We start from the raw sequence: 14,540 nt of genomic DNA, 5'->3' as shown, positions 1-14,540 counted from the left end.
CCCCCCCCCCGTCGGAGCCGTAAAAACAGTAATTTTCTGTGGCGCGCACCTCCGCACTGTGCTCAATTGTCTGCGCGCACCTTTGTCCCGGCACGCTTTTGACCTGACACCGATAATAGTTCTCCAGGTCCAAAGTGTACCTTAATGGACAGGATATAAAGCACTGGATGCGGCCTCTGTTTTCAATCTGAGACTATGGAAGTAAAACCCGGATGTCTCAATCCATCCTCCCTAATTATATGATGAACTTGTAAGCTCAGATGCTGTTCTCCCAGTGGCTTTCTGTGTGTTTTTAAGCCAGTCACCATGTCTCTTCTTCACCCCCATTTACCAGCTGCAGGAGGGGTGAGGAAGAGTGGGTGGGGGTAGGATAGGGGAAGGTAATGATGGTCTCGTACTGGCAGCCTGAAGAAACAACAGGCAGCTTGGTAAGATATTCTGAGGCTTGTTGTTTGTTTAGTTTTTGGGGATATGGGAGGACGGAAGAAGAGGGGCGGATTTAGTGCAGAAGTCCTCCGATCTGGTCCTCGGGGTCTACAACCCAGGATTTCCACAATGAATATGTTTATTGTGAGCTTCTGTGCCCACTACTAATGACTGGGGAGTCAATTCAGAATGGTTTGTGGGAGCTTCTGTAAAGGTGTTACAATACAGAGTTTTTAATACCGGCATAATTATGCCATAATCAAGTCATCCTACTTATGTTATCGACACATCGATCATCCTACTTATATGCGTACGTTTATACCAAATCAATCATCCTACGTCTATACACATATAATACTAGGTTTACTATTGCAGCTAAGTACGTAATATTTACACACCTCCTAAGGAGGTTGGCCATCAACTTTAATCTATTTTCACGTACCTGTATCATGTTTTATGTTTATCTTTGAAATATTATCTTCCTCAGAGTTTAGTTTTCTGGGCTTTGTTTGCATTCTCTGCTTCCATTGCATGCAAATAGATGACGTACATATTCACCGTGGAAATCCTGAAAACCAGGCTAAGTTGTGGGCCTCGAAGACCGGATGTGAAGGCCCAGGTTTAGTGTAAGAGGGCATGTCTGGTTCTATAATGTGAGACTTCAGCACCAAGCGAAATTCTTTGTTCTTCTGTTCTTTGAGGGGGGTTTTTGGGAGAGGGGTTGTTTGGTTTTCTGGTGGGGGGGGTTTGTTATAGAAATTTTGTAGATTTGTCACTTTGGTTTATACAATGTGTAGTATTTCTGAAGCTGAAACTTAATATAAACTAAAGAAACAAAAACGGACACCTTTTGGGGGGGGGGGGGAGAGGACATAATACCTGACTCAGAAAGATGGGAAATATAGATGGTCTCGGCGTGGCTGCACTTTTCAAGGCTGTATTGTTGGTTCCCCTGGTGAGCCAAACATTGGTGAGGCGAGGTCGCTTGTTGGGAAGATTGGAGAGGTCAGGACAGCGTTGGAGCTCAAGTCGTCTTTTGTCAGCCAAGTCCTTGAACGTGCCTACGGGTGACTTTGCCTGTTTCTAAACCTGAGCTGTTCTGTGAGGGAGTTTTTCTGCCAGTGAAAGTATCGAAGGCAGTTTTGATTTGCTGCTACATTGGTCTGAGGCTTTTCTCCCTCATTTTGGGTGCATGCTGGGTTTGAAGAGGGAGGTGCCTCGGTGCCACGATCACACAAACATTTGGAATCATTATATGAACATATTATATGTTGTGTATATAGATGTGTATAACCTCTAAGATTTACCCTTTTCTGTCTCACCCTGTAGATTTGTGCTTAAGACTTTTTCCATTTATTACCTTAATACCTTGTTCCCCCCACATTTTCCAGCTCAAGTCACTTCCCAGGTGGCAAAATGGCCTGGGGAGCAGAAGTTTGATCCCAATCAGCCTGAAAGCGCAGAAGGCACAGAGTGGGACTGAGGGGAAAAGAAGACAGAGAGAGGGTTCATAGTCAAAAGCGCGTAAGCGCAAGGCAGAAGCGCGCCAAAGAAAAACAGTATTTTAAGGGGCTCCGACGGGCGGTGTTGGTGGGGAAACCCCCCCCCACTTTACTTAATAGAGATCGCGCCGGCGTTGTGGGGGGTTTGGGGGGTTGTAACCCCCTCATTTACTGGAAACTTAACTTTTTCCCTCTTTTTTAGGGAAAAAGTGAAGTTTTCAGTATAATGTGGGGAGTTACAACCCCCTAAAACCCCCCCCCCAACGCCGGCGCGATCTCTGTTAAGTAAAGTGGGGGCCCACACCCCCATCGGAGCCTTTTAAAATACTGTTTTTCTTCGGCGCGCTGGGTTGTCGGCGCGCCTTTGTCGGCGCACGCTTTTGACCTGTCACCCAGAGAGAGTGCTCTTTAGAATGGGGGATGATCGAGGGGGTGGAAAAGAGGTGCCGGGGGTAGGGGAAGGGAAGAGAGAGCATGAGGGCTGCTGGGATCATGTCACTCCCCTGCTAAAATCCGCTCATTGGCTACCAATCTCACTCCGTATCATTTATGAGATAGCACTTCTCTCCTTTAAATCTTTAGACACTAAAGAACCGGCCTTTATTCATAAACCCCTTAACCCGCGTGAACCTACACGAGTCCTAAGATCCTCCTCGCAGTACCTTCTCCATATACCATGATTGCAAATTATTGGCTCATGTCGAACTGCTTCCTTTGCAGTTACTGCTCCTACGTTTTGGAACTCCTTACCTCTGTATATCAGGGAGCAGAAAAACGTAGCCAGATTTAAGGGAAATTTAAAGACTTACCTTTTCCAGGATGCATACGACTCCTAAACAGATCTTAAATATGCTCAGATTTCTTTGATAATTCTAACTGCCTCCCCTTCCTTTTTTGTAATCTTTTCTTTAAATTTATCGTTCTCCCACCTTTCCTACCTGTTTCTGCTAGTCGAATGTTTGTTCAGTGGAAATCCGTCAAATTATGTCTCCCTCCTTTTAATATAACTTGTAAAGCACTTAGAAATCTTGATTTGCGTTTAATCAAAATTTTAATAAACCTGAAACTTGAAGAGCTAGGACTGCAGTTGGGTGGCGAGGAGAGCGAGTGAATTGCAAACTGTGTGCCGTGGCGAGATACGAGCCTGTCATCGGCTTATTTTCCATAAGCATTGTGAACCCCTGACCTCCTGCACCCTCTTTGTGAATGCTCCGGTCTTCCCAGTACGAGATGACGGCTGTTGTTTCGTCAGGGTGCCAACAATTCCCTGCTTGAATTCTTGGCTCTTTGCACGGAGAATCTGACTTTTATTTTATTTTTTTTCTTGCTTCCTTTTGGCTACAGCGATGCGAGGGGACCATTTCATTAGATACGGAGAAAACTCTGGAAGCTTTATTTCACTGGGTCCCATGGGGCAGTGTCTTAGGGTCTCAGTAAATCGTGCTGCACCCACTGGTATGATTGACTGGTTTCCTGTTTGGGGTGATTTGGAGAGTGGGGATCTATTTTATACCATCAGATGTTGGCAGATAATAATGTTAGTTTGAGAGTACTTGATCGGTTGGCGATTTGTTTCATGGCACACAGGATTGCAAACTATACAAAAGGCTGGGGGGGGGAGGGTCCTGTCCCCGGTGTGATCTCTCCCATGGTTAGGAAATGAGGGTGGGACAGTGGAGTTAAGATGCTATAAATCTAGTCTCCTACCAAATCCGTACATGCCTTATCACAACAGCAGAAGGAAAGCAGAACTTGTGCTTTTTGTAACATGGGGCGGGACTGGGACTAGCCGAGCTTCAGTTTGGAGATTTCCCGTCGTGAAAGGTCACTACTGCTGCTGTTTGTGCCTCTCAAGTGCGGTCACTTGCCCTTTGGCCTGAATCACTCTCCCTAGCTTCATATTTATCACTCTTGTCCAGAGCAGCTAATAATGTTTGACCGCTCGTGACCTGTAGGTCCATTTCCAGCGAAAGACAATGGAAGGGAAGAAAAAGCTTAAGGAGTCTTAGACTGAGCAGTTAATAAACCTCAGGAAGATAGCAAGTACTCGACTACAGACTATAAGAACCTAAGAATAGCCCTACTGGGTCAGACCAATGGTCCATCAAGCCCAGTAGCCCGTTCTCACGGTGGCCAATCCAAGTCACTAGTACCTGACCAAAACCCAAAGAGCAGCAACATTCCAGCATCTCAAAGAATAACAAGAATCCAGAACTCCAATGAGAGCAACATTCCGGAGCTGAGATTGTGATGTCATAATGCCTCAGAGCCAACCTCATCAGTGATGTTATAATGGCTTGAATGTCCTATACTTGACTCACATAAGAATAGCCTTACTGGGACAGACCAAAGGTCCATCTATTCCAGTAGCCTGTCCTCACGGTGGCCAAACCAGGTCACTAATACCTGGCAAAAACCCAAAGAGTTACAGTGGCTTCCCCCATGTCTTTCTCAATAACAGACTATGGACTTTTCCTCCAGGAAATTGTACAAACCTTTCTTAAAAGCAGCTACGCTATCCGCTCTTACCACAATCTTAACTGGAAGTACCTGTTAACTGCTTTGTCTGGGCACGTGGTGGGTTCAAGTGGCTGTGGTAACCACCGCACGCATGTGCTTGCAGGGGATATTTCGAAATTTGAGTAGCGAGGGGCAGATGTTCAAAACTTCAGTGCTGTAAAGCTACATTGTCGGAGAAACACCGGCCTGATTTTAGCGACAGACGCACGCTGTTGGTTTTGAGTATCTGTTGCTAAAGGGTCAGAATTTCCTGGGACATAGAAACAGGATGGCAGATAAAGGCCAAATGACCCATCCGCACTTCAAGACCAGTGTCCAGCCAGCGGCGATCACTAGTTTGCTGACTGCTGCCGATGTTAAGCTCAGAAATTCAGTGCCAGGCACCGATGTTGAATGTCTGGGTTTCCGGAGCCAGCTAATGCACAGATCGGACTGATTTTTATGCAGTTATCCCGGCTGGTTAAATGTTGAATTTTGGCACTCCAAAATAGTTGATTTTCAATGCCAGTGAACATTAGCTGTTAGCCCCGACCCAATAGAACTGCTGTTGGGTCAGACCAGTGGTCCATCGTGCCCAGCAGTCCACTCACGTGGCGGCCCTTAGGTCAAAGACCAGTGCCCTGAGACTAGCCCTACCTGCGTACGTTCTGGTTCAGCAGGAACTTGTCTAACTTCGTCTTGAATCCCTGGAGGATGTTTTCCCCTATAACAGCCTCCGGAAGAGCGTTCCAGTTTTCCACCACTCTCTTTGTGAAGAAGAACTTCCTTACGTTCATACGGAATCTATCCCCTGTCTTTATCTACTAAGTCTATTCCCTTCAGTACCTTGAATGTTTCAATTATGTCCCCTCTCAATTTCCTCTGTTCGAGGAAGAAAAGACCCAGTTTCTCTAATCTTTCGCTGTACTTGCAACTCCTCCAGCCCCTTAACTATCTATTAGCATACAATGAAATCAGTGCATGCAAACAGATCTCATACATATTCATTGGGGAAATCCTGAAAACCCGACTGGATTGCGGCCCTCGAGGAGAGACTTTGACACTCCTGATATAGGGTTAGGTTCCACAAGGGGTATCAAAAACATGGGGGACTAAGCGCTATTTCTGTAATGGCAATTACATGCTCAGTCTCTGGGCATCCTCAAACCCGCAGCTGCACCCAGCAATAAACAGTGGAAGCCAGCTGGCCCTCTACGACAAGAGGTTACTAATACTTAACAGGTGAGGTGGTAACAGGTGCGATGACTCATTTTTAAATTGTTTTCCATCGTCAAAGAAAAGAGCTATAAACACTCCCAGTTTTGTCCAACTTTTTTTTTTGTCGTGTGTTATCTTTGGCCCTGCAGATCAGTCCAGTAGCCAGTTCTATAAGGGTTCAAGTTTGCTAATGCACACAGAATCTTGAATAGAAGGTAGCTGAAAATGTTTGCCAATGTCAGCTTTTAGTTGGGGGTTTTTTTCAACGTGTATTTAAAATATGGTTTTTGTAACATTGAAAAAGATAAAGCAAATTAATGGGATTTACTGGAGAATCTTCACCTACTAAAATATGCTCCTGCAAGGTTAGCTTTGCTTTAAATAATTATTTTTGGATTTATAGCATGCATTTTGAAGAAAGGCTAAAGCAGCTAGGGTTCTTCAGCCTGGAGAAAAGATGGCTCAGGGGAGATATGATAGAGGCCTATAAAACACTGAGTGGAGCAGAAAAGGTAGATGTGAATCGCTTGTTCACTCTTTCCAAAAATATTAGGACTAGGGAGCATGTGATGAAGCTACTAAGTAGCAGATTTAAAACAAACCGGAAAAAAATATTTCTTCACTCTATGTGTAATAAAGTTCTGGAATTTGTTGCTGGAGAATGTGATGAAAGCAGTTAGCTTAGCAGGGTTTAAAAAAGGTTTGAATAATTTCCTAAAAGAGAAGTCTAAAGGTCATTATTGAGATGGCTTGGGGGACACCCACAAAGCAAAAATGAACTGTGAAAAAAGATGCTTAATATGCAAAGCTGCATGTCCAAGTTATAGAATAATAGCAATCGTGTTAATTGATTAGCTAGCTGCTGATTGGAGAGAATCAGTTGCTGGCTAAAATTGATGTTTTTGGCACTGATTAGCAGTTGCACACATAACTGCTCTTAGTCAGTATTCTATCAAATGTGCATGCAACCACCAGGGAGTATGGACCAGGGAGGGGTGTGGTAGCTCAGGGGCATGCCCAGGATTGCGTACACATGTTATAGAATCCTGGCAGTTAGGCTTAATCATTTACATCAGCCATTTGGCTTGCATAAGGCCTCCCGCCGAAAGTTAAGCGTATAACTATGGATTTACTGCCAGTATTCTATAATGGCGACCGTGTGCCCAGTCATCGTTATAGAATTTGCGCTCAACTCGCAACATCTCGGTGTGCAGCTTTGGGCAGCCTGTAGAGAATCTACCCCCGAGGTGTGCCCAGGATAGGATTGGAACCCTAGTTCTCTAATCCCTAGGCTGTTCAGCCTTCTTGACTGACCTTTGCTCGGTTTGTCAGCCAGCCCCCGCCCTCCCATCATGCTCAAATACAGTGCAGCATTCGCCCGCACCCAGAATCCAAGTCACAGTTAATTGTTCTCCGAATTGGGCTGTAAAACTTTATGAAGCAAAGGTACGGGTGATAGTTGAAGAATCATGAAGTCCTAAAGATAGCCTAAGCAAATAGTTCCAGAAAACGACAGAGAGAGATGATCTCAAATAGGCAATTTCAGTTCAAAGGTGGAAAGCAGTGTTACATACTCAGTGCCAGGGAAACCCCTCCCCACCCCAACTAGCATTATAAAACTGATGGAATCCAGCCATGTGGCATACTTCAGTACCCCCCCTGCTGTCCTTTCCTCTCTGAACTTGAGTGTCTCTGAAAACTAATAAATTATTTAGAGGAATAAAGGGGAAGTTACTTTAATCCATGTGTGTTAAACTCGTGACTAATTTGTCTCCCTGTTCTCCCCATTACAGTTACTTACTGTAGGAGCCAAATTTGCATTATGTGATTAACCAGACTGATTGTTGATGAGCAAGGTTATTGCACTGATTCATATTTCAAAGGCTTAGTTTAGCTGGTATAATTACGAGCACAGTTTGGTGAATCCTATTTTTGTAAAGCCAAAAAAGTAGCCCATTTTCAGGTTGATAAAGATGCCCTACAGCAGTGATCTCAAACTCGCTGCCCAGGGGGGGCCACATGCGGCCCGCCAGGTACTATTTTGAGGCCCTCGGTATGTTTATCATAATCACAAAAGTAAAATAAAACAGTTTCTTGATCATATGTCTCTTTAGCTATAAATGACAATATCATTATTAACACTTAGCCAAAAGGAAAGATTTATAAACTATAAAGAGTTTTACCTCATGCAAAATTGTCATTTCTTTAATAAGACGTTAACTAATTTTTCTGAGGCCCTCCAAGTACCTACAGATCCAAAATGTGGCCCTGCAAAGGGTTTGAGTTGGAGACCACTGGCTAAATTGTAACCATGACATCCTATTTGCCTTTGGGAAACAGAGCTGAGATTGTGATGTCATGTTGCCTCATTCCACCAATAAGAACCAGCCTCATCAGTGATGTCACAATGGCTGATTGTCCTGTTCTGCCCTCCAACCCAGCCAGCAGATTAACTGTTCCCGTTAACTCAGTGGTCTCAAACTTGCAGACTGCCAGGTACTATTTTCAGGCCCTCAGTATGTTTATCATAATCACAAAAGTAAAATCAAACCGTTTCTTGATCATATGTCTCTTTATCTATAAATTACAATATTATTATTAACACTTAGCCAAAAGGAAAAATTTATAAACTATAAAGAGTTTTACCTCATGCAAAATTGTTATTTCTTTAATTATTCATTAACTATTTTTTCTAAGGCCCTCCAAGTATCTACAAATCCAAAATGTGGCCCTGCAAAGGGTTTGGGTTGGAGACCACTGCCCTACAGCAATCTATGTTTACTGATTATGGACAATTAATGTTTTAGATTATATTTAACTTTTATTTTTTATTTTTAATAAGGTAATTTTGTATTTACTTCTATTACTTTGTATTTATGTTCATCGCTTTGAAAATATGACAAAGCGATTAATCAAAAATTTAATAAACTTGAAACTTGAAACTTGATCATTGTCTAATGTCGGCCTTTTGTAATAAAATTGAAACTGCGGGCCCGACACTGAGCTGGCAACCATCATTGTTTTATTAACTACAGCCAGCGCTAAACCTACAAATTCAAAACCGGGCTGTATCCGGGCACCAGCACTGAATTTCCTGGTTTACAGAGATTGCGCGTGCTCGGAGGCCCTGCGCTCAGGGAAAATGAGATGAGGTTGTGGGCGTCACAGAAAAACATTTGCTCCGTTAGTGTGCTGGAGCAAAAATAAATGTTTGCGGGACACCGATATAGCCGGATAAGTGCAACATTTGGCACTTAACCGGCTATGGGTAACTACATAAAGAAAGGACCGACTTTTATACGGTCCTGTTTTTGTGGTTAACCGGACTAGTTACGTTCCTAGTATCAACTTAACTAGCCAAGTGCTGACTCCACCCCCAAAATGTCTTCCCCCCCTCTCCCTGCCCAAAAACAGCAGGTTTAGAGTTTAATGTTGGCCAGTTAAATGGCACTGAAAATGGCCAGTTGGCCCCAAACAGGTGATTTAACTGCCAGGAGCCATTTTGTGTCGGTTAAATTGCGTTGAATATTGACCCCTCTTGATATTGTAAACCTTTCCTGCCCTCCTTTGTAATTTTGTGTCTAATATTAGTTGAACAGCATACATTTCCCGGTTGTGTTTATTTTATTGGTTTTTTTAAAAATTATTTCTCTTTGATTTTTATCTGTTATTAACCGCTTTGATTTGACTTTTTTTTGTTAATAATGGCGGTATATCAAATAACTGTAATTGTACCCCTCCCAACTTTAACTGGAAAATGAGTCCATGTTAATTGGGCTTTGTCCTCAAAATCTTTCCATCTTACATTTCAGGTCAGACTACGACGACTGGAGACCAGCTCTGGCCAGCTTACTTCAGCCTATTCCATTCCCCAAAGAGTAAGTGGATCTCGTACGTGCAAGAGCTGGTTTGCTCATGTATTCAGGAGGCGGTGAAGGCCCTCTGCTTTGGAGAGTTACGCGGTGGGCAAGATGGCCGGTCTCTTGAAAGGGTGATGAAGGAAGAATCACTTCTCCCCTGTCGGCTCTTTCCACTGCCGAACCTTGCAGCAATCGGAGAACTGGAAATTCAAAGGGAAGAACCAGTTGAAAAAAATGGCAGTCCATAGACCTGCTGAGAATGTTTTGTCAATACACCTGAAACTTAAAAGCGCTCAAATTACTGTGTTTTGATGGTACTGATCATCTTTGTTGCCACTTAAGGAACGAGAGAGCTCCCTCAGAAACCTATTAATGAACTGTGCTGTCAGAGAATGTAAATCTCAGAGGGTAAAAATTACCATGTATAATTGTGCAATTTGCCAGCTTATTGTGCCTCAGGAGACCCAAGAGCTTGAAACAAAGGAGGTGTTCCTGAGCATTAGCAAAGCATCAGTCAATAAAAACATTGGCGTCATTTGCCTGACTTGGGCTTCCAGTAGGACCCCAGGGAAATGCCTCCTGCACAGTCATGATGCAACCTGCCTTACAGAATGATACTTTATTGGTTACTGATAGGCCCTACTAATTACAGTTGCCAAGGCCTACCTTTAATTATACTAGGGTTAATGAACACATCTGGGCCCTTGGAAAATAAAACAGGAAGGTGAAATCTTGTATAACTATCTTGATTTCTGGGTTGTTGTCTTCAACTGTGAAATCAATCATGTAGAATTCAATGTTTTTTCCTATCTCTAGCCTATTTTGGGGAGGTGGGGGCGCTGGTAGTTTTTCTTCTCCCCCAACTTGGTTGGGACTGGTCTCTATTGAGCCTTCTTTTGAAACATACCCATGGGACTTTCCCCACTGTTTAAATATCTTTGCCACACCTCCCTTCCCTGCTAACTCAGTTCAGTTTTTGCGGAGAGAGAGTCCTCAAGCCACCACTCTGTGTGTTCATTATGCAGTGACTGGGGGGTTCTCCCCTTCCAAGGGCTGTGAACACTGTCTCTCTAGCACACACTGTCGTCGATGCAGAAATCAAACTCAGGTCCCATTGCATGGCAGTACTACAACACTGAGACCAAGACACCAAGCCGGCTCTATGGTTTTATTTACCATATGCACAAAAAAAAAAGTTGGAAATACACCGAAACGCTTGACTGTATCTCCAATAAATACTGGAATCCTGGAGTTGGAATAGATTCAAAAATTGAAATTGTGGATCATTATTTAGGATTCAGTCTGGCCTGCAGAGAATTGGCAAGGGAGATGTCTTTTCAACCAATGATCAAGACTTTATTCAAACCAAGAGACCCAACAAGGATCCAAGTTTCGGCGTGTCGAAAGCACCTTCCTCGGGGGACACTTTGTTTGCAAAAGCTGAGTGTGATTCACTCTTATGGCGATAAAACGCAATGCTCAGAACTCTACAAGTTTGCACTGTTTTGAGCATTGAGGTTTATCGCCATAACAGTGAATCACACTCAGCTTTTGCAAGCAAAGTGTCCCCAGAGGAAGGCGTCTTCGATACGCCGAAACTTGGATCTTTGTTGGGACTATTGGTTTGAATAAAGTCTTGATCGTTGGTTGAAAAGATGTTTCCCTTGCCTTTTGTTAGACTGCTTTATTCCAAGTCGAGCTGTTCTTCTGTCTGCCTGTCTGTGAGCCCTCCTGCTTTAGTTATTCATTTCTGTCCCTACTTTTAGGAGAAGAAAGTATCTTTGGCCATTGAATAGCTTGTGATGAAGAAATACAAGTTGTTCCTCAGAGTCCAATTCTTTTTTTTTTTAAACATTTTTATTATTTTATTAAATTACAATAGTGTAAGACATTCAATTGAAAATAGCAAAATATTATAAAGAATACACTATTTCAAACAAATAATATATAAAATTATAACTATACCCAACCCCCTTCCATCAATTATTAATATTTTTTTTTTTTTTTAAATTTAATATTTATTGAGATTTTCAATATATTCAAGCATATTATAACTTGTACAGAAAGGAAATTTAGCAAGAAATTAATATAAATGAAAACATATATCAAAGAACATATAAGCATAAATTTCTACTCAAGTCCTCAAAAAGATCCAAGAAGGAAAATAGGCGACAAGAAAATTATTAAAACAAAGTAATAGCTAGTCGAATGAGATTAAGGCACCCTTTCTTAAACTAAGCACTTTCTTTCTCCAAAGATGCAGTTGTGAGAAAAGTTGTCAGTTGAGATGGCTCAAAGAAAACATATTTATGAGAATGGTAATTAACAACACATTTACATGGGTGTTGCAAGTAAAAAGTTGCCCCCAGAGATAAAACACCAGGTTTCCTTAACAGAAATTCTTTTCTCCTTCTCTGCGTCTCCTTGGCCAAATCTGGGAACATCTGAATTTTATAACCTAAAAACTCTTTTTGCTTATTTTTAAAGAAAAGTCTCAGCAACCAGTTTTTATCTGGTGCGAGAGCTACTGTCAATAATAAGGTTGCAGGGGTCACTAATTCTCTATCAGACATTTCCAATATATTGGATATATTCATTAAATCAGGTCCCGACTTCTGTTGTAATTGCTGTTGTTGTTGTTGGTCTTGAGGCTTACTTGGAAGATAATAAACCTGCGTAAATGGTGGTAATGATTCATCAGAGAGTTCCAATATTTCCGTCATATAACGTTTCAACATTTCCCTTGGGGTTATCACAGAGACCCTAGGGAAAGTTTATCAATCTGAGATTATTGTTACGAGAAAAGTTTTCCATTGCTTCCATCTTCCTTCTTAAATTAGTATTATCTTTAATTAATACCTCAGTAATTTGTTGTGATACTTTAAGTTCTTGATGAATATTTTGTATTGAAATTTTTGAGTCCTCAAGTCCAGTCTTTAAATTTTTAATCTCAGTTCCATGATTTTCTAATTTCTTTTCTACTTCTTGCAATTGTGGATTAATAGATTTTGCCAAATTGGCTACCAGGTCCCACAGAGAGTCTAATGTAACCTCTCGGGGCTTCAAAATTTGCAATGGTTGTAATTTTAAGTTAATTAGCTCACCCTCTGGCAACATGTCTCCTCCTGCAATCTGTTGGATTTTCTGTTGGATTTTCTTATCCCCCACTGATCAATTATTAATATTAGCAAAACTAAACAACTTTAATATGAAAATTTAATATCCATTTTTCCCAATACCTTTCCCTAACCTACCCCCTATCCCATCCCAGATGTGTAATGAAAAAACTCAGAAGGCAATATATTATCTTTTAATGTGAAGCAGCAAATAAAGCCAATGGACTCCATATTTTGTTAAATAAAACACTAAACTTCAACTCAACTTCAATGCCAAAAAATGCAAAGTTATGCACCTGGGCAGCCAGAATCCATGCAAGTCTTATACCCTTAATGGCGAGATCCTAGCAAAAACGGTAGCAGAACGAGACTTGGGGGTAATCGTCAGTGAGGACATGAAGTCTGCCAATCAAGTGGAGCAGGCTTCGTCCAAGGCAAGACAAATCATGGGCTGCATACGAAGGGGTTTCGTCAGTCGTAAGGCGGAAGTTATTATGCCATTGTATAGATCCATGGTGAGGCCCCACCTGGAATACTGTGTGCAATTCTGGAGGCTGCATTATCGCAAGGATGTGCTGAGACTGGAGTCGGTGCAAAGAATGGCCACCCGGATGGTCTCGGGACTCAAGGATCTACCATACGAAAAACGGCTTGACAAATTACAGCTATACTCGCTCGAGGAGCGCAGAGAGAGGGGGGACATGATCGAGACGTTCAAGTATCTTACGGGCCGCATCGAGGTGGAGGAAGATATCTTCTTTTTCAAGGGTCCCACGACAACAAGAGGGCATCCGTTGAAAATCAGGGGCGGGAAACTACGAGGTGACACCAGGAAATTCTTTTTCACTGAAAGAGTGGTTGATCGCTGGAATAGTCTTCCACTACAGGTGATTGAGGCCAGCAGCGTGCCTGATTTTAAGGCCAAATGGGATCGGCACATGGGATCTATTCACAGGGCAAAGGTAGGGGAGGGACATTAAGGTGGGCAGACTAGATGGGCCGTGGGCCCTTATCTGCCGTCTATTTCTATGTTTCTAAGAGAGGATCAGTTGTCTAGATACTTTAGGAACAGGTGTGCTTTCAGACGTTTCCTAAATTCCAAACCCTAAATATTCTGCGTTCACTCTCTCATATCTATATGTATTACATACATTTGTCCACCAAAATGTATAATTTAATCTGTCATGGCTTTTCCAATTTTTTGTGATCATTTGAACCGCAATTCCAGTTAAAATCAAGAAAAGACTGCTTTTAAATTTATCAAGGGGAGGTTTAATATGTAAAATAGTCCAGTTCTTAATGGACAAATTATTGGCCATCACTTGGGCAGAACTCATGATATGTCTCAACAATGACGCCACATTCTGACGGGGAAAGGACCTCCCTCACATCTGGAGGTGTGGCCGCTTTAGGGAGTGAGAGGCATGCAATGAATGTGAAGCTGTTTCGGCTGTTCCTGAAATATGAGGAACAATGGAAGAAGGGGGCTGGCCTCGAAAATAGAACAGAAATAAAATAAGAGGCAAGAGAGATGTTGACTCCCCAACCAACAGTTACATTTATTCAAAGCATAAAATATAAAGCAACAATAGTCCTAGGTCTTGAAAATACCATATGAAGTCCCAAAAGTGGAATCCTTCATATGGTCTTTTCAAGACCTAGGACTATTGTTTTTATTTTCCTTCAGCAAATGTATACCCTAGAGGAAAGGAGAGACAGGGGAGATATGATTCAGACGTTCAAATACTTGAAGGGTATTAACATAGGACATAATCTTTTCCAGAGAAAGGAAAATGGTAAAACCAGAGGACATAATCTGAGGTTGAGGGGTGGTAGATTCAGGGGCAATGTTAGGAAATTCTACTTTACGGAGAGGGTGGTGGATGCCTGGAATGCACTCCCGAGAGAGGTGGTGGAGA

The 14,540-nt window shown here is 42.3% G+C and overlaps 1 protein-coding gene across 2 annotated transcripts in view; it reads left to right on the top strand.

Moving 5' to 3' along the window:
- The window catches only part of CMIP (c-Maf inducing protein), a 317,564-nt gene that overhangs the window by 261,518 nt on the left and 41,506 nt on the right, over positions 1-14,540 (top strand). For both annotated transcript variants that reach the window (XM_033942720.1, XM_033942721.1), the window contains one exon: positions 9,458-9,523. In XM_033942720.1, the coding sequence (XP_033798611.1) occupies positions 9,458-9,523 (66 nt within the window). The remainder of the gene's footprint in view (positions 1-9,457; positions 9,524-14,540) is intronic.

This window comes from Geotrypetes seraphini, chromosome 4 (assembly GCF_902459505.1).
Source record: "Geotrypetes seraphini chromosome 4, aGeoSer1.1, whole genome shotgun sequence".
NCBI lineage: Eukaryota > Metazoa > Chordata > Amphibia > Gymnophiona > Dermophiidae > Geotrypetes > Geotrypetes seraphini.
The sequence above is the reverse complement of the archived record's forward strand: the minus strand, read 5'-3'. Positions and strand labels throughout refer to the sequence as shown.